At 44.8% G+C, this 24068-nt stretch overlaps 1 protein-coding gene across 1 annotated transcript in view; it reads right to left on the bottom strand.

Annotated features, from left to right (window-relative positions):
- Positions 1 to 17324, bottom strand: part of LOC142475753 (ly6/PLAUR domain-containing protein 2-like) — a 37042-nt gene extending 19718 nt beyond the window's left edge. Inside the window, exon 1 of the mRNA XM_075581487.1 lies at positions 17201 to 17324. Coding sequence (XP_075437602.1) covers positions 17201 to 17273 — 73 coding nt within the window. The 5' untranslated portion in view covers positions 17274 to 17324. The remainder of the gene's footprint in view (positions 1 to 17200) is intronic.
- Between the last annotated feature and the right edge of the window lie 6744 nt (positions 17325 to 24068).

Here is a 24068-nt window from a genome sequence, read left to right as displayed (position 1 = left end):
GGTTTGCTTATGAAAGTACTGGTACTGTGGCAGGTTTGGATATAAAAGTACTGATACTGTGGCAGGTTTGAATATAAAAGTACTGGGACTGTGGCAGGTTTGGATATAAAAGTACTGGTTCTGTGCCAGGTTTTCTTATAAAAGTACTGGCACTGTGGCAGGTTTGGATATAAAAGTACTGGTTCTGTGCCAGGTTTGCTTATAAAAGTACTGGTACTGTAGCAGGTTTGGATATAAAAGTACTGGTACTGTGTCAGGTTTGGATATAAAAGTACTGGTACTGTGCCAGGTTTGCTTATGAAAGTACTGGTCCTGTGGCAGGTTTGGATATAAAAGTACTGGTTCTGTGCCAGGTTTGCTTATAAAAGTACTGGCACTGTGGCAGGTTTGGGTATAAAAGTACTGGCACTGTGGCAGGTTTTGATATAAAAGTACTGGTTCTGTGCCAGGTTTGCTTATGAAAGTACTGGTCCTGTGGCAGGTTTGGATATAAAAGTACTGGTTCTGTGCCAGGTTTGCTTATGAAAGTACTGGTACTGTGGCAGGTTTGGATATAAAAGTACTGGTACTGTACCAGGTTTGCTTATAAAGAAGAGAAAAGTTACCTAACGGAGCCAATTGAATTAAATTAAATGTGCATCAGAAACATCAGAAACTATCAAATGGTGTAATATACAAATAAAAATATACCGGTGATAAAAGTCCTTAGTAAGGTGTCCAAAATGAATGATAATATAAGTCCAAAGTCACTTGAATCCAATTGGAGGTGGATGGATGACCAGCACATATAAGAGAAAAAGAAACAAAACTACATAGTGTAATACTGTATTAAATCAACAATGGTTGGGGGGTGGTGGGATAAGGGGAATGGTGAGTTCCCTATTGGTAAGTAGGCAAGACGGTGAGATGAACAAAAATACCATTTATTAAAAAAACGATGATTAAAAACAGCTCCTCTCCTCACGGTGACAGACAAAAATTGGAATCCTACTTACAAGATTGTAATAGGACATGCGTAGTGTAACGTGATAAAATCACAAGGGTTGGCACTTCTCACTGACAGAGACCGTCTCCGGTGTCCCCACGCTTTGTCCTCCAGTCCCGCTGGGGTACGTTGATCTCCTGGCGTGGTGCACTGCTCCGTTGGAAGTCCTACTGTCCTTCTCCTTACTCTGGATCTCCCAAATCTCTCGGATGTCCGGCGGCTACTCTCGTGAGTAGCGTGGATGACGCGGACAGGAACCGGATGTGACGTATCGGCCACGGGGGATCACTGACGGTGAAAAACGAAGGAGATCGCGAAGACACTGCACAGTCAGTACATCCGTGGGAGTAGGGGCAAACTCCGCCCTACGCGTTTCACGGATCCCTCCGCTTCTTCAGGGGCATGTAGTTGTATTTGCTCTGATGTACTAAATACAACAGAAGTGTTTGAGTTCCATTTAAAGTTTCCTGGTGCTTCCTCTATTTCCAATATATACTGATATAAAAGTACTGGTACTGTGGCAGGTTTGCTTATAAAAGTACTGGTACTGTGGCAGGTTTGCTTATAAAAGTACTGGTACTGTGGCAGGTTTGCTTATAAAAGTACTGGTACTGTAGCAGGTTTGCTTATAAAAGTACTAGTACTGTGGCAGGTTTGCTTATAAAAGTACTGGTACTGTGGCAGGTTTGGATATAAAAGTACTGATACTGTGGCAGGTTTGCTTATAAAAGAATTGTGCTGGTACTATGACAGGTTTGCTTATAAAAGTACTAGTACTGTGGCAGGTTTGCTTATAAAAGTACTAGTACTGTGGCAGGTTTGCTTATAAAAGTACTGGTACTGTGGCAGGTTTGGATATAAAAGTACTGATACTGTGGCAGGTTTGCTTATAAAAGAATTGTGCTGGTACTATGACAGGTTTGCTTATAAAAGTACTGGTACTGTGGCTGGTTTGGATATAAAAGTACTGGCACTGTGGCAGGTTTGCTAATAAAAGTACTGGTACTGTGGCAGGTTTGGATATAAAAGTACTGGTACTGTGGCAGGTTTGGATATAAAAGTACTGGTACTGTGGCAGGTTTGCTTATAAAAGTACTGGTACTGTGGCAGGTTTGGATATAAAAGTACTGGTACTGTGGCAGGTTTGGATATAAAAGTACTGGTACTGTGGCAGGTTTTCTTATAAAAGTACTGGGACTGTGGCAGGTTTGGATATAAAAGTACTGGTTCTGTGCCAGGTTTTCTTATAAAAGTACTGGCACTGTGGCAGGTTTGGATATAAAAGTACTGGTTCTGTGCCAGGTTTGCTTATAAAAGTACTGGTACTGTAGCAGGTTTGGATATAAAAGTACTGGTACTGTGTCAGGTTTGGATATAAAAGTACTGGTACTGTGCCAGGTTTGCTTATGAAAGTACTGGTCCTGTGGCAGGTTTGGATATAAAAGTACTGGTTCTGTGCCAGGTTTGCTTATAAAAGTACTGGCACTGTGGCAGGTTTGGGTATAAAAGTACTGGCACTGTGGCAGGTTTTGATATAAAAGTACTGGTTCTGTGCCAGGTTTGCTTATGAAAGTACTGGTCCTGTGGCAGGTTTGGATATAAAAGTACTGGTTCTGTGCCAGGTTTGCTTATGAAAGTACTGGTACTGTGGCAGGTTTGGATATAAAAGTACTGGTACTGTACCAGGTTTGCTTATAAAGAAGAGAAAAGTTACCTAACGGTGCCAAATGAATTAAATTAAATGTGCATCAGAAACATCAGAAACTATCAAATGGTGTAATATACAAATAAAAAATATACCGGTGATAAAAGTCCTTAGTAAGGTGTCCAAAATGAATGATAATATAAGTCCAAAGTCACTTGAATCCAATTGGAGGTGGATGGATGATCAGCACATATAAGAGAAAAAGAAACAAAAATACATAGTGTAATACTGTATTAAATCAACAATGGTTGGGGGGTGGTGGGATAAGGGGAATGGTGAGTTCCCTATTGGTAAGTAGGCAAGACGGTGAGATAAACAAAAATACCATTTATTAAAAAAACGATGATTAAAAACAGCTCCTCTCCTCACGGTGACAGACAAAAATTGGAATCCTACTTACAAGATTGTAATAGGACATGCGTAGTGTCGCGTGATAAAATCACAAGGGTTGGCACTTCTCACTGACAGAGACCGTCTCCGGTGTCCCCACGCTTCGTCCTCCAGTCCCGCTGGGGTACGTTGATCTCCTGGCATGGTGCACTGCTCCGTTGGAAGTCCTACTTTCCTTCTCCTGACTCTGGATCTCCCAAATCTCTCGGATGTCCGGCGGCTACTCTCGTGAGTAGCGTGGATGACGCGGACAGGAACCGGATGTGACGTATCGGCCACGGGGGATCACTGACGGTGAAAAACGAAGGAGATCGCGAAGACACTGCACAGTCAGTACATCCGTGGGAGTAGGGGCAAACTCCGCCCTACGCGTTTCATGGATCCCTCCGCTTCTTCAGGGGCATGTAGTTGTATTTGCTCTGATGTACTAAATACAACAGAAGTGTTTGAATTCCATTTAAAGTTTCCTGGTGCTTCCTCTATTTCCAATATATACTGATATAAAAGTACTGGTACTGTGGCAGGTTTGCTTATGAACGTTCTGGTACTGTGGCAGGTTTGCTTATGAAAGTACTGGTACTGTGGCAGGTTTGGATATAAAAGTACTGATACCGTGGCAGGTTTGCTTATAAAAGAATTGTGCTGGTACTATGGCAGGTTTGGATATAAAAGTACTGGTACTGTGGCAGGTTTGGATATAAAAGTACTGGAACTGTGGCAGGTTTGAATATAAAAATACTGGTATTGTGTCAGGTTTGGATATAAAAGTACTGGTACTGTGGCAGGTTTGGATATAAAAGTACTGGTACTGTGGCAGGTTTGGATATAAAAGTACTAGTACTGTGGCAGGTTTGAATATAAAAGTACTGGTACTGTGGCAGGTTTGAATATAAAAGTACTGGTACTGTGGCAGGTTTGGATATAAAAGTACTGGTACTGTGGCAGGTTTGGATATAAAAGTACTGGTACTGTGGCAGGTTTGGATATAAAAGTACTGGTACTGTGGCAGGTTTTCTTATAAAAGTACTGGGACTGTGGCAGGTTTGGATATAAAAGTACTGGTTCTGTGCCAGGTTTTCTTATAAAAGTACTGGCACTGTTGCAGGTTTGGATATAAAAGTACGGGTTCTGTGCCAGGTTTGCTTATAAAAGTACTGGTACTGTAGCAGGTTTGGATATAAAAGTACTGGTACTGTGTCAGGTTTGGATATAAAAGTACTGGTACTGTGCCAGGTTTGCTTATAAAAGTACTGGTCCTGTGGCAGGTTTGGATATAAAAGTACTGGTTCTGTGCCAGGTTTGCTTATGAAAGTACTGGTACTGTGGCAGGTTTGGATATAAAAGTACTGGTTCTGTGCCAGGTTTGCTTATAAAGAAGAGAAAAGTTACCTAACGGAGCCAAATGAATTAAATTAAATGTGCATCAGAAACATCAGAAACTATCAAATGATGTAATATACAAATAAAAAATATACCGGTGATAAAAGTCCTTAGTAAGGTGTCCAAAATGAATGATAATATAAGTCCAAAGTCACTTGAATCCAATTGGAGGTGGATGGATGACCAGCACATATAAGAGAAAAAGAAACAAAAATACATAGTGTAATACTGTATTAAATCAACAATGGTTGGGGGGTGGTGGGATAAGGGGAATGGTGGGTTCCCTATTGGTAAGTAGGCAAGACGGTGAGATGAACAAAAATACCATTTATTAAAAAAACGATGATTAAAAACAGCTCCTCTCCTCACGGTGACAGACAAAAATTGGAATCCTACTTACAAGATTGTAATAGGACATGCGTAGTGTAACGTGATAAAATCACAAGGGTTGGCACTTCTCACTGACAGAGACTGTCTCCGGTGTCCCCACGCTTCGTCCTCCAGTCCCGCTGGGGTACGTTGATCTCCTGGCGTGGTGCACTGCTCCGTTGGAAGTCCTACTTTCCTTCTCCTTACTCTGGATCTCCCAAATCTCTCGGATGTCCGGCGGCTACTCTCGTGAGTAGCGTGGATGACCCGGACAGGAACCGGATGTGACGTATCGGCCACGGGGGATCACTGACGGTGAAAAACGAAGGAGATCGCGAAGACACTGCACAGTCAGTACATCCGTGGGAGTAGGGGCAAACTCCGCCCTACGCGTTTCATGGATCCCTCCGCTTCTTCAGGGGCATGTAGTTGTATTTGCTCTGATGTACTAAATACAACAGAAGTGTTTGAGTTCCATTTAAAGTTTCCTGGTGCTTCCTCTATTTCCAATATATACTGATATAAAAGTACTGGTACTGTGGCAGGTTTGCTTATGAAAGTACTGGTACTGTGGCAGGTTTGCTTATGAAAGTACTGGTACTGTGGCAGGTTTGGATATAAAAGTACTGATACTGTGGCAGGTTTGCTTATAAAAGAATTGTGCTGGTACTATGGCAGGTTTGGATATAAAAGTACTGGTACTGTGGCAGGTTTGGATATAAAAGTACTGGTACTGTGGCAGGTTTGAATATAAAAGTACTGGTACTGTGTCAGGTTTGGATATAAAAGTACTGGTACTGTGTCAGGTTTGGATATAAAAGTACTGGTACTGTGGCAGGTTTGAATATAAAAGTACTGGTACTGTGTCAGGTTTGGATATAAAAGTACTGGTACTGTGGCAGGTTTGGATATAAAAGTACTGGCACTGTGGCAGGTTTGGATATACAAGTACTGGTACGGTGGCAGGTTTGGATATAAAAGTACTGGCACTGTGGCAGGTTTGGATATAAAAGTACTGGCACTGTGGCAGGTTTAGATATAAAAGTACTGGCACTGTGGCAGGTTTGGATATAAAAGTACTGGCACTGTGGCAGGTTTGGGTATAAAAGTACTGGCACTGTGGCAGGTTTGGATATAAAAGTACTGGCACTGTGGCAGGTTTGGGTATAAAAGTACTGGTACTGTGACAGGTTTGCTTATGAAAGTACTGGTACTGTGGCAGGTTTGGATATAAAAGTACTGGCACTGTGGCACGTTTGGATATAAAAGTACTGGCACTGTGGCAGGTTTGGATATAAAAGTACTGGCACTGTAGCAGGTTTGGATATAAAAGTACTGGCACTGTGGCAGGTTTGGATATAAAAGTACTGGTACTGTGGCACGTTTGGATATAAAAGTACTGGCACTGTGGCACGTTTGGATATAAAAGTACTGGCACTGTGGCAGGTTTGGGTATAAAAGTACTGGTACTGTGACAGGTTTGGATATAAAAGTACTGGTACTGTGGCAGGTTTGGGTATAAAAGTACTGGCACTGTGGCAGGTTTGGGTATAAAAGTACTGGTCCTGTGGCAGGTTTGGATATAAAAGTACTGGCACTGTGTCAGGTTTGGGTATAAAAGTACTGGTACTGTGGCAGGTTTGGATATAAAAGTACTGGTGCTGTGGCAGGTTTGGATATAAAAGTACTGGTTCTGTGGCAGGTTTGGATATAAAAGTACTGGTTCTGTGGCAGGTTTGCTTATAAAAGTACTGGTTCTGTGGCAGGTTTGGATATAAAAGTACTGGTTCTGTGGCAGGTTTGGATATAAAAGTGCTGGTACTGTGGCAGGTTTGGATATAAAAGTACTGGTAGTGTGCCAGGTTTGCTTATAAAAGTACTGGTTCTGTGCCAGGTTTGCTTATAAAAGTACTGGTTCTGTGCCAGGTTTGGATATAAAAGTACTGGTTCTGTGGCAGGTTTGGATATAAAAGTACTGGTTCTGTGCCAGGTTTGCTTATAAAGAAGAGAAAAGTTACCTAACGGAGCCAAATGAATTAAATTAAATGTGCATCAGAAACATCAGAAACTATCAAATGATGTAATATACAAATAAAAATATACCGGTGATAAAAGTCCTTAGTAAGGTGTCCAAAATGAATGATAATATAAGTCCAAAGTCACTTGAATCCAATTGGAGGTGGATGGATGACCAGCACATATAAGAGAAAAAGAAACAAAAATACGTAGTGTAATACTGTATTAAATCAACAATGGTTGGGGGGTGGTGGGATAAGGGGAATGGTGGGTTCCCTATTGGTAAGTAGGCAAGACGGTGAGATAAACAAAAACACCATTTATTAAAAAAACGATGATTAAAAACAGCTCCTCTCCTCACGGTGACAGACAAAAATTGGAATCCTACTTACAAGATTGTAATAGGACATGCGTAGTGTAACGTGATAAAATCACAAGGGTTGGCACTTCTCACTGACAGAGACCGTCTCCGGTGTCCCCACGCTTCGTCCTCCAGTCCCGCTGATCTCCTGGCGTGGTGCACTGCTCCGTTGGAAGTCCTACTTTCCTTCTCCTGACTCTGGATCTCCCAAATCTCTCGGATGTCCGGCGGCTACTCTCGTGAGTAGCGTGGATGACGCGGACAGGAACCGGATGTGACGTATCGGCCACGGGGGATCACTGACGGTGAAAAACGAAGGAGATCGCGAAGACACGGCACAGTCAGTACATCCGTGGGAGTAGGGGCAAACTCCGCCCTACGCGTTTCATGGATCCCTCCGCTTCTTCAGGGGCATGTAGTTGTATTTGCTCTGATGTACTAAATACAACAGAAGTGTTTGAATTCCATTTAAAGTTTCCTGGTGCTTCCTCTATTTCCAATATATACTGATATAAAAGTACTGGTACTGTGGCAGGTTTGCTTATGAAAGTACTGGTACTGTGGCAGGTTTGCTTATGAAAGTACTGGTACTGTGGCAGGTTTGGATATAAAAGTACTGATACTGTGGCAGGTTTGCTTATAAAAGAATTGTGCTGGTACTATGGCAGGTTTGGATATAAAAGTACTGGTACTGTGGCAGGTTTGGATATAAAAGTACTGGTACTGTGGCAGGTTTGAATATAAAAGTACTGGTACTGTGGCAGGTTTGAATATAAAAGTACTGGTACTGTGGCAGGTTTGGATATAAAAGTACTGGTACTGTGGCAGGTTTGGATATAAAAGTACTGGTACTATGGCAGGTTTGGATATAAAAGTACTGGTACTGTGGCAGGTTTGAATATAAAAGTACTGGTACTGTGGCAGGTTTGAATATAAAAGTACTTGTACTGTGGCACGTTTGCTTATAAAAGTACTGGTACGTGGCAGGTTTGCTTATAAAAGTACTGTTTGCTTGGCTGATCTAATTTTCGTCTGCAAGAACGACTGAGTGTTGTGTGAATTTTGAGCGTGGGGGGCGCGGGGATTGCGTGGGCGGGGTGCGGGGGGCGCGGTGGCGCTCCTGCACGTGCCTGATTGCTTTTTCGTCACCATCAAGGACTTTCAGTGCTGTGAGAATTTTGACCCAGTGGGGGCACTCGCGCCTCATCGTGGCGCATTTTCGTCTCCATGAAGGAGTTTGGTCCCTGGAGAATTTAGGTAGGTCCCAGCAAAGAAATTTCATTCACTTCAAAAATCTTTAAGTTTTTTAAAACCTAAACGTTAAAGAAGTTATGGCAGGAGGGCGCATGCGCGAGGTCAGACGGCATGGAAGCATAACCCTGATGCTCCGTACCCCGCTCTGACAAATCAATATAAAAAACACGGATCAACTCTAAAAAAGCAGCTATAATTTCTCCAAACAGCGAGCAGTATCTCAGGATGTCAAAAAAAACATCAAAGACCCCTAACAAGAAGGGTCTCCCCGAGTACTTTGGAGAGGGGAGACTCCGCAGCACATCAGCGGCGGCGGCCCCCACCTCCTGCGCGGGCTCTGAATCAGAAGGAGACGGAGAGCCGAGTGACCAAGGACTCCTACCGGTTCGCCGTTGCGATATTGAACGGCTGTATAACGACCTAAAAGGAATCCTGCAAGCAGAGATCCGGGCTCTAGCCAAAGAAGTGGGGGGCCTGGGATCCCGAGTCCAGGACATAGAGGTGCAGCTGGACACAAATGTGAGGGCAACGCAAAAAAACACAAAAAAAACGGGGGATCTCCAAGCTCAGATAAATGAGCTCCGTGAGCGGCAAGAGGATGCCGAGAACAGAGACCGCCGCAATAACGTGCGTCTCAGGGGGATCCCTGAGTCTGTGGGGGACTGCGAGGAGTTCGTGACAAGATGGCTCCAGCATATATGCCCAGAGTCCCCCGCAGACCTATTGCACATGGACCGCTGCCACCGGGCGCTCAGATCCAGACCGCAGCCCGCGGACCCCCCACGAGATATAATAATTCGCCTGCACTACTACCGCACGAGGGAGGAAATACTGAAATGCTCCCGTAATACCCCTTCTTTGGAGTTTGAGGGAGCCAAGATCTTGGTCTTCCAAGACCTCTCCCCCATCACCCTAGCCCGCAGGAGAGACCTATGGCCGATAACAAGGGCCCTGAGAGAGAAAGCGGTCCGCTACAGATGGACATTTCCCTTTGGCCTCATGGTCTTACGTAATGGCCGCCCGATCCATATCAAATCCCCAGAAGAAGGCCCAAGATTCCTACAGCAACTGGGCCTGGGCACAGGGCCTGTAGCCACGGAGGGGGAGACGGAGGAGCCCAGCCCGAGTCCCTCGTGGTCCACAGCGGGGAAAACGGCTAAGAAAAGAGCTGCCCAGGACCCAAACCTCACAAGAACTAGCTAAGCTAGTGGATTTTAGCAGACGAACGAAGCTGCTCAGTTAAAACCTAAAGTTACACGTTATAAGTTATAAGTTATAAATACTGCACAGCCCCAAATAGAACTTTCAAGAACTCCCTTCAACAAATACCCCTGAGCCTGTGGACCACCGTCGTGACGCTGACTGGCCGGTATCCCCATATCCAGACACCCTGCAAACAGAAATTACACTCACCTCGTGGCCCCTAAATGACGGCCAAAATGGGGTAGGGAAAGCTTCCAGCATGACACGCAGACCACGGAAGCAAGGTAGGCGGGAAGCGCTCACTTAGCGGGAAACATACCCAGTCGAAGGGGGCGGCAGCAGCAGCAGTAGCAGACACATCTTCTCCCGAGGACGGCCCATTCCAAGATGGCGGCCAAAGGAAAAACGTCAGCGGAAGGGGCGGGTCTAGGAGACGGCCATCTTGGAGGAGGCGGAAATGGAGTGGGCGCACTAACGAGAGGCGGAGCAGACAGACGGAACCGAGGAGATTCCGAGACTACCACGGGATACTGCAGCGCCACCTGGAGTCCGCCAGCAGCAGAGAGGAGATCACAAGCAGTTGCAGGAACAGAAAACCGGTGTCCAGAGGGCCATTCCACCAGGGACACGAGGGGGAAGGGGAACTGTTCCGAGGGGCAGGGGGAGGCTCCGCACAGCACACAGCAGGACCAGAAGGAAAAGGAAGTAGGAGAGAGGAGTAGAGGAGGGATCAGAATAGCGGTAGGACAAAAAGAGACTGAAAGAAAGAAAGATGGACGGAGGAAGTGACCACACAGGTAGAATCAGAGCAGAGAGAGAAAGCATTAGAAAGTGACGAGGGATAAGCAAGTTTAGATAGGAGTGAAGACGGAATGAGAGGGATGTGTAAGTAGATAGCGGGAGATAGCAAGTAGCGGAAGCAAGAAGGTATTAAAGGAAGGCTAGCAGTCACGGGCTGTCACGAAAGGAGAGATATAAGCTAGGTTAGGAAAGTAGATGGGAAGAAGGAGGTTGATAGGATTGTAGGGGGAGGTTTTAGAGAACAAACAAGGAGAGGATGAGGTTCATAGAGAAGGGACGCAAGCAATAGCTACACTCCCTCTGCCCCAAGAGCAACCAGACGCGATCAGATAGGGGCAATAAACCGATCCGCCCAATAGCTGACATAAGGAGGAGATCAGGATACATATAGAAGTCCGCGGCCACGGGAGGGTGGAATATAAACAGCTGGGATGAGGGGGGAAGAGGGGGGGAAATTAGACCCTAACGACCCCCGTACTTTGAGGGGACAGTGTGTCCAGAACACAGAAATTATATGGAGGGAGTGGGGGCTTAGTGCAGCCTCAAGTTGACATGTTAATGTTAATATTTTCCGTTGTTTTCGCAAAGACCATTTCCAGGGCGGGGACGGGCGGTGGGGTTCAAGCCGGTTCTGTCCTCTGCATGAGCTCCATGTCGGGGCCTCTGTGGACAACATCCGGGGTCCCCGGCAAAGTCCCCTGGGAGGGTTGGGCGGCACGGGAGGGGAGGGGGCGCCAGATGGGTGCGCGTCAGTTCTCCCCCGCCGGGAGCCCAGGGGCGAGGATCACGAGACCACGGTACTGTTACCGAGGTCAAGTGACCACTGTTCTAATAAATGTTTTCTCTGTTTGTCTCCATGTTACCCTCCCCCCCCCCTATATGTGTCGCCCCCCCATGGCCGCGGGCCGCAGTCCCTACAGATCCAGATATGGAACGAAGGAGGTCGGACGATGTCAGATACCAAGAAGGAGAGATGCCCGAGCGGGACACAGCAGGATAAGCCTAATATCCACATCAATTACCCCAGCTCAGCTGATAAGCAGACGGTCCAGAATACATCGCCCAGATGAGTAGTGACATTATTATGATTTCACATAATGTGAAGGGGTTCAATAGTCCCATTAAACGAAGAATTGCCTTCAGAGAATATAACCGTAGAAAGGCCGATATTATTTTCCTGCAGGAAACTCAATTTTCCCGCCTAAACCACCCCAAATTTCTAGATAAGGGCTATAGAACGTTTTACTTAGCATCTGCGGATGTCAAAAAAAGAGGTGTAGCAATAGTTACACACAATAGACTTGCCCTGACCATTGCCAAACAATATGCAGACCCACAAGGTAGATTCATAATTTTAACGGGCACAATACAAAACCAACAGGTAACTCTAGCTTCACTATATGCCCCTTGTGAGCAAAACCCCGTTTTCTTCGAACAATTCTTTGCCAAATTACATAAAATAGCCAAGGGCAGTATTTTTCTCGCGGGGGACCTAAACCGCACAATGGACCCCGACCTGGACAGATGCACTCAAATTAACACAGCCCATAGACAGGACCTATTAACCATACGCAAGGGCCTCCACGACTGTCAGTTGACGGACGTGTGGAGAGAACAACACCCCGTGACCCGAGAATACACTTTTTACTCGCACCCTCATGACAGATACAGCCGAATAGACTACTTCCTAGTGTCAAGCAGAGTGGTTCCAGTGGTGGGCCATACAGAGGTCCATGAGATCTCATGGTCCGACCACGCACCTATTGAGCTGAGGTGCAGGATAGCAGACCTAGACAGACCCAGAGCAAACTGGAAGCTAAATGAGCTTCTCCTCAAAGCCCCCGCTACTGAGAGGGCGATAAAGGACCGGATAAAGGATTTCTTTAGAGAAAACGAAGGAAGCGTGCAGTCGCAGGCCACACTCTGGGAAGCCCATAAGGCTACTCTCAGGGGATTCCTTATGAGCATAGCCGGTAAGCGGAAACGAGAAAAAGCCTCTAAAATAACTGAGCTGCAGGCGAAATTAACACTCCTCACTGCACAACATTCCGCGGACAAAAACCAGAACACGTGGCAAGAATTAATTGATACTAAAGCGGCCCTTAATTTGGTGTTATCCTCCCAGGCCGAGAAGGAGTTAGCATGGTCCAAACGCAGATTCTATGAAAAAGCCAACAGGCCAGATACCTTACTAGCCAATAAGCTCCGAAACAAGCTCCCAAATTTTCGGATAGCTACAATTCGAACACAACAGGGCGTCCTTACCTCCGATCCAACACAGATAGTGGAAGCATTCCAGAAATATTATGCTACACTATATGATGGAGACAAGGTTACCCACGGTCCAAAAACTTCAGCTACCTTAACGAGGTTCCTGTCGGAGGCGCAGTTCCCGACCCTGGGCAGGGCGGAGAAAGAGGCCTTACAAGGTGATTTCACCTTGGAAGAGATAACGGAGGTAATTAAGTCCCTTAAACCAGCCAAAGCCCCGGGCCCCGATGGCTACTCCAATTTATACTATAAAAAATTTTGTAAGGTCCTAGCCCCCCATCTGTTGAAACTATTTAATGGGATCCTGGAGGGAGAGCCCTTCCCGACCCAGATGCTCCAGGCGTCAATCTCAGTGATCCACAAACCCGGTAAGGACCCGGTAGACTATAAGAGCTACCGGCCAATCTCCCTGATTAATTCGGATATTAAAATATTTTCCAAACTCATAGCTAACAGGGTGGGTAGCGTCCTTCCGGGTCTGATTCACCTGGATCAAGTGGGCTTTGTTGCAGGCAGACAGGCAGCAGATAACACCAGAAGGATAATAGACCTGATTGATTTGGCAAAAAAGAAAGATATTCCGTCAATGGTGTTGAGCCTGGATGCCGAGAAGGCATTTGATCGTATTGATTGGTCTTACTTACGAGAGACGCTGGGAGTGTTTGGGTTTGGGGGCCGCCTGCTGGAGGCCATAATGGCCCTATACTCAGGTCCCACTGCGAGAGTAAGACACCAAGGTTTCCCATCGGATCTGTTTAATATACGGAGCGGGACCCGTCAGGGCTGCCCGCTGTCCCCACTGCTCTTTGCCCTTTGCATTGAGCCCCTTGCAGCCCATATAAGATTAAACCCCAATATAACAGGAATTCAGACAGGGGGTCAGCATCATAAAGCTGCATTGTACGCAGATGACGTGATCCTAATGATCTCTAAGCCACTGACAACCCTGCCCAATGTCTTTGAGATCCTGGGCACATTTGGCATGGTCTCAGGGTTTAAAATTAACCAGGCCAAGTCAGAGGCGCTCAATATCAATCTGCCAAAACCAACGGAAAAATTATTAGAACTAAACTTCAATTTCAAATGGCAACCCTCCGCTATCAAATATTTAGGGGTATATATCACCAAGGATTATAATACTTTATATAAGGCAAACTTCCCCAAGATGATGAAGAAGCTCAAAGAGGATCTCAGGGTTTGGGCGGGTTACGGGATATCGTGGTTTGGCAGGATTAGTAGTGTAAAGATGAACTTGCTGCCTAGGCTACTATATCTGTTTCAGACCCTACCAATACCGCTGGTTAAATCTGAGATCCAAGCCCTTCAAGCTCACATCATCCAATTTATTTGGAATAAAAAACGCCCACGAATTGCAAAAAGTCTACTGGCTAAACCAGTAGCAAAAGGAGGACTGTCGGTACCTTGCCTGTTGGCGTACTATAAAGCGGCACAATTAAGCCAAATTATTCTGTGGCACGCGGACCCCATAAATAGAAGATGGACAGAATTGGAGGGAGAATGCTGTGCGCCAGTTGCACTCCATAACTTGATCTGGCTACCAAAACGATGCAAAAAAGGCATTGGAACTCCGCTCTGCGCAGTGGCGAACTCCTTGGCGGTCTGGGAGACATCTAAATTCAAAGCTAACCTAACCACCCCCCACACACTAATGTCCCCCCTATGGGGCAATCCGGACTTTGCTCCGGGGCTGTCGAGTGATAATTTTGTAAAATGGACGCAGGCAGGGTATAATCGATTAAAGGACCTGGGGGGCAAGGGATCTATCAAGACGTTCGATTGGTTCAAAGAGGCATCAAATTTCCCAAATTCAGAATTATTTAGATTCCTCCAGGTCAGGGCATTTTATAACAAATTTCCTGTTCGCCCGGCACGAACTAATTTTGAACAGCTGTGTTCCAGACCAACGGACACACGGGGACTGACTTCTCGGATGTATAGGGAGGTAGTCTGTCCGGCTGGTAAGGACTCCCCCCGCCTACGATACATGCGACAGTGGGAGACAGAGCTAGGGGAGACTTTAGAGGACGATGACTGGAAATACATATTGCAAACGGCAGCGAAAAGTTCAATATGTGTCACATTAAAGGAGAACGCATATAAAGTCCTCATGCGGTGGTACCACACCCCAGTCAAATTATCTAAATTTGTCAGAGGTTATTCTCCGCTCTGCCCTAAACAGTGCGGAGAATTGGCTGACCTTAAACACATGCTGTGGTCTTGCCCAAGGGTGGTCCCGATTTGGGAAAAAATTCAAGATTGGCTGCAAGGGATGCTCGACTTAGAGATCCCCCTGGACCCGTGGCTGTTCCTGTTGGGCAGGCGGCCCCAGGGCATGTCTAGAACGACGCACAAACTGGTCATGCACTTTGCGACCGCCACCCGTTGTGAGATTGCGGCATTGTGGAAGCAGAATGAGATCCCAATTATCCCCAAAATTAGGAACAGAATTTGGCATGTTTGCCAGATGGAACAGTTGACGAGTTGGGTCAACGACTCTGGCACTAAATTTTTAAAAATATGGAACCCCTGGCTGGAACAAGTTATCATCCCGGGGCTGGACGCCGCCTCAATTTTGCATTAATAACAATAGATGGGTTCTCCTTGGATGTGACAGACTAGAGTCAGACGTAGGAACATGCTAGTCAGAGCCACCCACCAATTATATGGCGCAACAGATCCGGAAATGTTGACAACTATACATCTCAGGACCGCTCGGACCCTCCTCCAGCAACGTATGGGACCTTCCCCCGCCCTTCCCTCCCCCACCCCTAGTGTTGCCCCCCCCCCCAGTACTGTGAGTCAAGTATGTCTTGTCTTTTGTATTTGCATGTGGTACGTCTAGTGCTGTTAAAGTCAACAGCTGTTCATCATAAAACTGTGGCGAGCCTATAATGTATGCCTATGGGAGGTGAGTTTCTGTATATATGCTTTCCACAAATAAAATGAAAGTTGAAAAAAAAAAAAAAAGAAGTTATGGCGAGTAAAAAAGTGACAAAACCCTCCCCCGTACAGTATACAGCAAATACACATAGCCCGTGTGGGCACATTCACGTGTCTCAGACAAGTCTTCAACCCTGCCCTTCCCCATTATCTCTTAATATACAGTGCTTCCACTACCGCCGGGGATTCTGGGTAATGACATGCAAATGAGCACTCACTGTGAGCCACTTTACTTCTTGTTCACTTTAAAACAGACCCAGGCTTGTGCCTGCCATAATACACCGGTTTTTCAGTACAGCCGGGGTTAAAGAAGTGTATAGCCAGTAACCTACTCCCAGACTAAAATCTAGAACACACGCGGGAAAGTGCCCACCCTTAAACCAGTGCCAACGCTCACACCTGTGCCCACCCTCCCACCTGTGCCCACCCTCCCACCTGTACCCACCCTCACACCTGTGCCAATGCTCAGACCTGTGCCTACCCTCCCACCTGTGCCCACCCTCCCACCTGTACCCACCCTCACACCTGTGCCAATGCTCACACCTGTGCCCACCCTTCCACCTGTACCCAACTTCACACCTGTACCCACCCTTACACCTGTACCCACCCTCTAACCTGTTTCCACCCTTACACCTGTGCCCACCCTTACACCTTTGCTCCCCCTTACACCTTTACACCTGTGCCCACACTTACAACTGTGCCCACCCTTACACCTGTTCCCACCCGTACACCTGTGCCCACCCTGAAATGTTATTGGCTGGAAAATGTGAGATCTGTATCCTGAAAGTTTTCCACCAAATCCAATTCGCCAAGAAAAACTAACCAGACACTTTGATTAAATATTGGAATATTAGAAACAAAATAGTGGCCCTGTGTTTCATTTTTGTTCAAAATATAAATAAATAAGACCTTTTTAGTACACTTGTTCTCTAACCCTTGTTCTTTTCTGCTCTTTTCTTTAGCACGCCCTTGCTGTTCCCACTCATACTACATCGCGGCCTCATTGTAATGACACAGGGGGTTTGCACTCAGCAGTGATAAGTGGGTTTTCTGGGTGCTATGCACAAAGCAGTGATAAGTGCTTTTAAGTGAGATAACTGCCTTTATAGCGTGATACTGTCTGCTGTGAGATTCACAAAGCAGTGAATCTAGAACCATTTATAAACTATTAAAGGAAAGCGACTTTCAGAGGGAGGAGATCGATGGAAATCTAAACGTATACCTCTTTCTCCTTATATAAAATAGCACCTCATTTGAAGGGTTCGCTCCCTGTCTTACCTTTCGTATTAAAATAATACATTTAAAACGGGGCCTACTGAGCTCTGCCACCAGAATTGTGCTCTTTGCCGTAAATCAGTCCTGCTACATCTAGCGTCACATCAAGCACTGTCTGTTTTGCTTCTTATCTCTTTCTCTGCCAGGCTTGCAATGAGTTTGGGACTCCCCGGCAGCACATGGGTTAACAAGCTTCCCAAAAGAATAAGGAATACATTGCGCATCTTACCCAAATCATACAGAAGAGCCGCAGCCCCCAGGCAGACTAGAAGTCCCTTCATGTTGTAGCCTCCAGAGAGCATAAAAAGGAACCGCTGCTGTGCTGCAGCTCAGATATATAAACCAACCTCCCCCCCCCCGTCTCATTACCATAAAGTGAAAACCTTCTAAAGATTAGGATTCACCTGCAAGGACAATAGAGTGTTTAGGCTGGATTATTGGGCATGAATGGTCCAATTACCAAGTGACACACCACTCTTCCTGTATCTTAGTTGTTGGGGTTTTTTTTCCGGATCAATGGAAATGCAGAAACCAGGTGTGATAGGTATTACATTCGTCCAGATAGATAGATAGGGAAAATGCTGCACTCCTTAAATTGTAAACAAAATTGATACAGTTACTGGTGCTCCAATGTTTGTACGAAAGCCTGTGATCAGTCCTGGATAGATGATAAAAGGAACAAAGGGCACAACGGATTTAGAATATCCAAACTCATTTATTGAGCCAACACTCTGTGTTGGCTCAATAAATGAGTTTGGATATTCTAAATCCGTTGTGCCCTTTGTTCCTTTTATCATAGGTATTACATTCCCCAGGGTGTTACTTGCTACCTCAGTTTTGCATGAATGTTTAATAAAAAAACGTTGAAAAGCAACACCCCTCTCATTCATTCGACCTGTTAACCCCCCCGCCCCCCAACTCCTTCATTCAGAACTGGCTCGATTCCAGGGATTGTCATTTGATCAGAACGGTTTTAATGTGATGGATATCCCGAGCACCCAATTTTCCAACTCTAACTGTCCCTGAAATGGCTGGGAACTGATTGTAAAACCTCTGTTCATTTAATGTAACCGTGTATTGTGAAAACGGGTGGGAGAGATTAATGATCAACTTAAACTTCCAGCTAATAAGACCAAAATGTGAAAACAAATATAATTGGGAGGTGCATACGTGAACTGGAGATACAGACAAAACAAAAAAGAAAATACTAGGGTATTAACTAACAAGAAATTCACTAAGTAGCACACCACCAAATAATATCACTTAATAGTACTTTTATTAATAAATGGTTTACATAAAACATATATCTATGTACAGGGAAAACCGTGAATAAAATACACAGTATAAGAGCGTAACTCCAAGAGATATATCTTACAGTGACTTGTTGAAAAAATACTAGTGTAAGAACAAGGGTGCACTAAAGTTGGTAAATGTCACAATCAAATAGTGAATGTGGCCCAATAATTAGGATAGTAATATTGCTGTTCATAAATGGGTCACAGATCTCCCTAGATGCGACTCAATAAATGTAGGAAAGGGAGACTAAGCCTAGGGATTGGTGTTAACTTGCACATAAGCAAGAACAAAACCAGCCGCAGTCTACACAACACGACACTAAGCTAGTATACAACTGGGTGTCGTGGACCGGAGATTCCACATGTAGATGGCACATGACAGGTTGTAAATGCAGATCCACGGTGCCCTACCTATAATTGGCAAGTTGCCAATAAACAGATACACAGCAAGTAGATAATAGCTGGTCTGACATCCAGAGGTAAATAACCCAATAACAGTAATATTTCACATAAATAATAATGTGTCCAGTCGATCAAGCTGTTAGTTTGATCATTGTGTAGGTGAAAGCTAAATGTAACACTCTAAATCCCTAAGATACGGTAGGTAGAAAACGCTCAATAATATAAAAACAAACCCATAATGGCGTCTGATGTCATAATTGACGTGCCCGGCGCACGTTTCCCTCCAGCTACGGAGCTTCGTCAGGGGCAATTAGCAATGTACTCAAAATACTAATCTTGTATAGGGTTCCGTTACTATGGTGATCAGTTGACCTCTATAATTGGTTAGACTATTGAGTACCGCTTAACCTCCATGTTATACCTGCCGATCTGCAATCACCGCGCATGTGTGAGGGCTTAGAAAACCTCTTTTTTTTTGTCCCCCCTTTTTTGGTCTCTATTAACTATCTCATTATCATGTTATACCAATATCCTTGCTATGGTCACCTGCATGATATGACCATCTAAATATTATATTTAATTATTGTTTTTCCCAACTAGTGACTAGTGACTATGTCTAGTACCAAACACGATTCCTGATTATATATTTAACAGTGATAATTAAAATATTCGGTGTATTACTGATCTGATGCATTTATACCGTTACTAAACTCCTAATACTATCTTATTACGGCATGTCAATTTTGAGTAATATGGTTATTCTATATTTGGTATGAGGTTTATTATACTCAGAGACTAGTGGTCTTGTGGCATATGAATGTTTTGATTCATTTTTTAATATATTTGTATTCTTAACTATTTTTTGGCACTGTATGTGACATTTATGCTGTACTGATTCGTAAGTCCTCAGTATGCGCAATGTCTGCTCACTGACAGTGTTTGCTCTATCAGTTAAGGCATGCACAATGGAGAGATTTTCTTTGTTAATTTCCCATTTTCTTACGCATGCGCAGTGTACTGTGTAACTTTTATAAAACATACAGAACACCTACAAGCTCATATTGAACCCCCAAAATACCCACAACATATATATAAGCATATAAGTTTCACAGAGGAGTGCTACTGAGCATGGCAATATGTATATTTAAAACCAGAGACATAACATAAAACACAGACAAAGCTCAGTGCACATCCAGAAAAACTTATATACGGTACAGTGCCTAAATATACATGTATAAATAACTAATAAATAAAATGGTCTTTTAGTTTAACATTTTGGCCAAATTGTTGTAAGCCCTTGAGCCAACTACACGGCAGACCACGTTTCAAGGGTCCCTACACTAATATAGATTCTTAATAACCTGTGCATTGCCAGGAAGAATGATTTACAATAAATCTGTCAATATAAGTTGCAAAAGTTCTAAGTCTGATTGAAGCTTTTATTAACCTGTACATTACCAGGAAAAGCACTCTGTAATAGATTTGTCACAATCACACTGCATGCAGGCACGTTCCCCTGATAGTTGGAGATGTCATGGAGTGAGCCTTTAACCATTTAAATGTGGGAGGGAGTGAGCTTCAATTGGATAGGAGGTTGCCACCCTCCAATCAGCCAAGACTAGCTGAACAAGAATTATAAAACATACAGAACACCTACAAGCTCATATTGATCCCCCAAAATAGCCACAACATATATATAAGCAACTTATATTGACAGATTTATTGTAAATCATTCTTCCTGGCAATGCACAGGTTATTAAGAATCTATATTAGTGTAGGGACCCTTGAAACGTGGTCTGCCGTGTAGTTGGCTCAAGGGGTTACAACAATTTGGCCAAAATGTTAAACTAGAAGACCATTTTATTTATTAGTTATTTATACATGTATATTTAGGCACTGTACCGTATATAAGTTTTTCTGGATGTGCACTGAGCTTTATCTGTGTTTTATGTTATGTCTCTGGTTTTAAATACTGTGTAACTTTGTTACACTGTTAGACTGAGCAGTCATTTTCACGCATGCGCAGTGATTCTGCATTGCGAGGAAATACTACACCACGCACATGCGTAGCTGCCTGCCACTATACCATTCTATTTGTTATTTTTAGCTCTCTCTCATGACACACGCGCACTTACATCTGAAACACACCAACTGAGTCCGTCGCGTATGCGCGGATGATCCATCCAGCAAAAATGCAATAGTACTAATAAAATGGACAAAAAGTGGGTGTAAGTTCTCTCTCCCTCGGCTCTCCCCCCATGCCTTCCTTAGGCGGGAGGAGATGGTGATTAGAGAAGCAGCCGGTAGAAGAGTTGTGCTGTGGCAGCAGACACGGGAAGTAATACTTCCGGGTCAGACTGCTAGAGGGTGCTCCTTCCTTGCTGTCCTCCCCCGCCATGTTGATTCCTCTACCGGCTAAGGCCCCAGCCAGGGTGGCACGGAGCGATGCGTTTCATCGTGGCCAGCGTGAGCAAATGCCTGAGCATGCGCGGCGCTTAGCTGCTTGCCAAGCAAGCAAATTTGAATTTTCCACTTGCTTGCGCCGCCGCGCATGAGCGCCTGCACGCTTAGTGCCACCCTGGCCGCAGCCTACTACTGCTGCTGCTTATAACAGAAACAGCGTGAGCATGGACGGGAGGATTACCATTCACACAGGTAACCGCGCCAAGCTCCGTCAGCGTTAGCGGGGACACAGCCTTATTCTTTAACGCTGGGCCCGCCACCGCATACCATCTTCCCCTGCCTCTGGGGGGGGGGGGGAGGGTGGAGAAGGCCCCCCAAGAGCGATACGCCCCTGGTATGAGAGTAGAATACAGAAAATAGAAAAAGAGAAAATGGGTAGCCAAAAGGCAATAAACTATAACAATATTACATACTGTGTAACGTACCCTTACTTGCGACGTACCATTTGGGTATGTGGCAACTTTATTTAAATGTAATATTGTTATAAGGTGACATCAATCTAATTAATTTATGTGGCCCAAGTGCATTACTTTATCATTTTTTGGGTATGAAATTGTTGTCAATCTCCCACTTATATTTCAAATATACAAAAAATCTTTACTATGTTCGCTTTGCAAACAGCATAATAAAATAATCCCTTTTAATCCATATCAGGAAGTATAATATTTAACCGAGCATAAAGCAGAACAACAACCAGTTCGGAAAGTTTCGCCACACTGTCCGTCACCAACCAACGTGATCATCTCATGATGTGAGGATGGGAAGATAATGAGTCAAGAATTAATCCTGGGTATTTAAGAACAATTTCCTGTTTCAAGTGCTGTACATCTGTAGTTATTATACAAAGATTGTGGGCATTCGACACAGATACAATACTTACGGCAGAGAGATGTCACTGATGCAGAAGCCCCACATGACCAGACCTGGGCTAGGGAGCACGCACACGTCAGTGGAACGCATACAGTATGAATATACATTCCACTGACTGCATTCAACTTACATCGGCAGTCATTTAGTGAACCCCCGAGCCGAATCTTTTCCGGTCGATCACAGGAGAACGGATCGACCAGCAACTTAGCTAACTTGTGTGGATTGTATTGATACGCATATTGAAGGGGAATTTATTTATTTATTTATTTATTTTTACAACGGGAGCTTGGACTGCTGCTTTAAGCTCCACAAGCTAGGGCCCTGCTCAAATGTCAAGTTAAATGTGTCAGGAAGACGGATATAAGGTGCTTTTTATCAGCAAATGACACACAGAATATATATATATATATATATTTTAAGCAAAATGAATTCATTGACATGCATATGACCATGATATATATTAGTTTCTTTCTTTTTAGTGCCAATTTTAGACACTTTATTAAAATTATTTAATCCACGTGACGAAATAGGGAGCCAGGCTTCCAGAACTCTAAGGAAGCTCAGCCAGTTGCCTATTCCTGTGTTGTTTTGCTGTTAGCTCAGACTAAATAAACTTCAGTTTATTAAACTTTTTTTTATCATCTGTCTAGTGATTGCACGACCCCTGGTCACCCGAACACCCCTGATCGTGACAATCCACCAATTCTGAGCTAGAATAAACTTTGTGTGCATTAAATGTAAGCGTATACAGCAGGGCCCCTGGAAAGCGGAAAGCGGATCCCGTGATTTTCACTTCTGCGCATGCGCAAATCGGCATTTTTGCCGTTCTGCGCATGTGCAACCTATGGTATGCGCGCGCAACCTATGGTATGCGTGAGCAACCTGCGGTCTGCGCATGCGCGCCGGGCGCACCCGCCCGTTCTGCGCATGCGCGACTGGAAATCCAAGATGGCGGCCCCCTTCTCGGTGCCGCCGTATAAGCGGAATGCCGGATAACGGAGCGCCGAGAAGTGGGGCCCTGCTGTATGTGTTAAATTGTCTTTAGAGATGAAACTTTCAACTTGACTTTGCCGTCAATAATATAGCAAGCGTTGTTGTACCAGCTGACTAGTTACAGTGGGTGCGATACTGTGGTATCCCCGTCCTTCTATACGCTGCCAACTGCTGAAAAAAGACTTCTCCCACTGTGCAAGTCCCATTGAAATGCGCAGACCGGAGTAATAATGTATCCGAGACAGACGTCAGTTTCCTTGACCTTCCCATTTACCACTGACCTGTTGAGAAAATGATCATCAGCTAATAGCAATTTGCATGCTTCTAGTTCCCATCTCCACATCTCACGTGTGGGGTGGCCACCACAGATCATATTTTTAGGGTACATTGAAATGTTCAGAGATGTGTGAAACATTCATGGTGATTTCTGGACATTTGCAGGTGGCAGAAAAGTCCCGAAAACCCATCATCTAAGAATCTATTTTTTTAGAGAACACTTTTGACTCCAACTTTCTCAGACATTTTTGTGCATTTTGTTGTGCAAACGTGTCTTAAAAAATGACCAAAGTTGTAGGTTCACTTAAAAATATGAAGAAACCCACAACAATTTCTTTTGGCAAATTACCGAATCATTCGAAATAATTTTAATAGGTTCTGATAGCAATAACAGTATACTTGTGTAGCGCTCTTTCCTCCACCCCCTGGGAGATGTAGTGGCTACAGTGTGTGTGGTGCGTCACCTGTGGCTCACAGGAGGCCTGAACCTCTGCCGCTGGGAGCCTGGGGTATACCTGATCCGACGGGTGACAGCGCCTCCACCTGCGTGGGATCCTATGTGGGATAGCCCTGTGCAGGACCATATATGAACAATACACACTGATATAGTAAAACAAAAGCAATTTACTGTATGCATAGAACAATAGAACAGTCATAAACCATAACCCCACTGCAGAAACTCTTGGCCTCACAGGGCCGCAGCCCCTCACCGTGCCTTCCGAACACTGTGTCCACACCCCTGCGGGGTTTACCCCAATGTACTGAGGCGCTTCGGGCACCGTATTGTCCCAATGTCCA

This window comes from Ascaphus truei, chromosome 2 (assembly GCF_040206685.1).
Source record: "Ascaphus truei isolate aAscTru1 chromosome 2, aAscTru1.hap1, whole genome shotgun sequence".
Taxonomy (NCBI): Eukaryota; Metazoa; Chordata; class Amphibia; order Anura; family Ascaphidae; genus Ascaphus; species Ascaphus truei.
The sequence above is the reverse complement of the archived record's forward strand: the minus strand, read 5'-3'. Positions and strand labels throughout refer to the sequence as shown.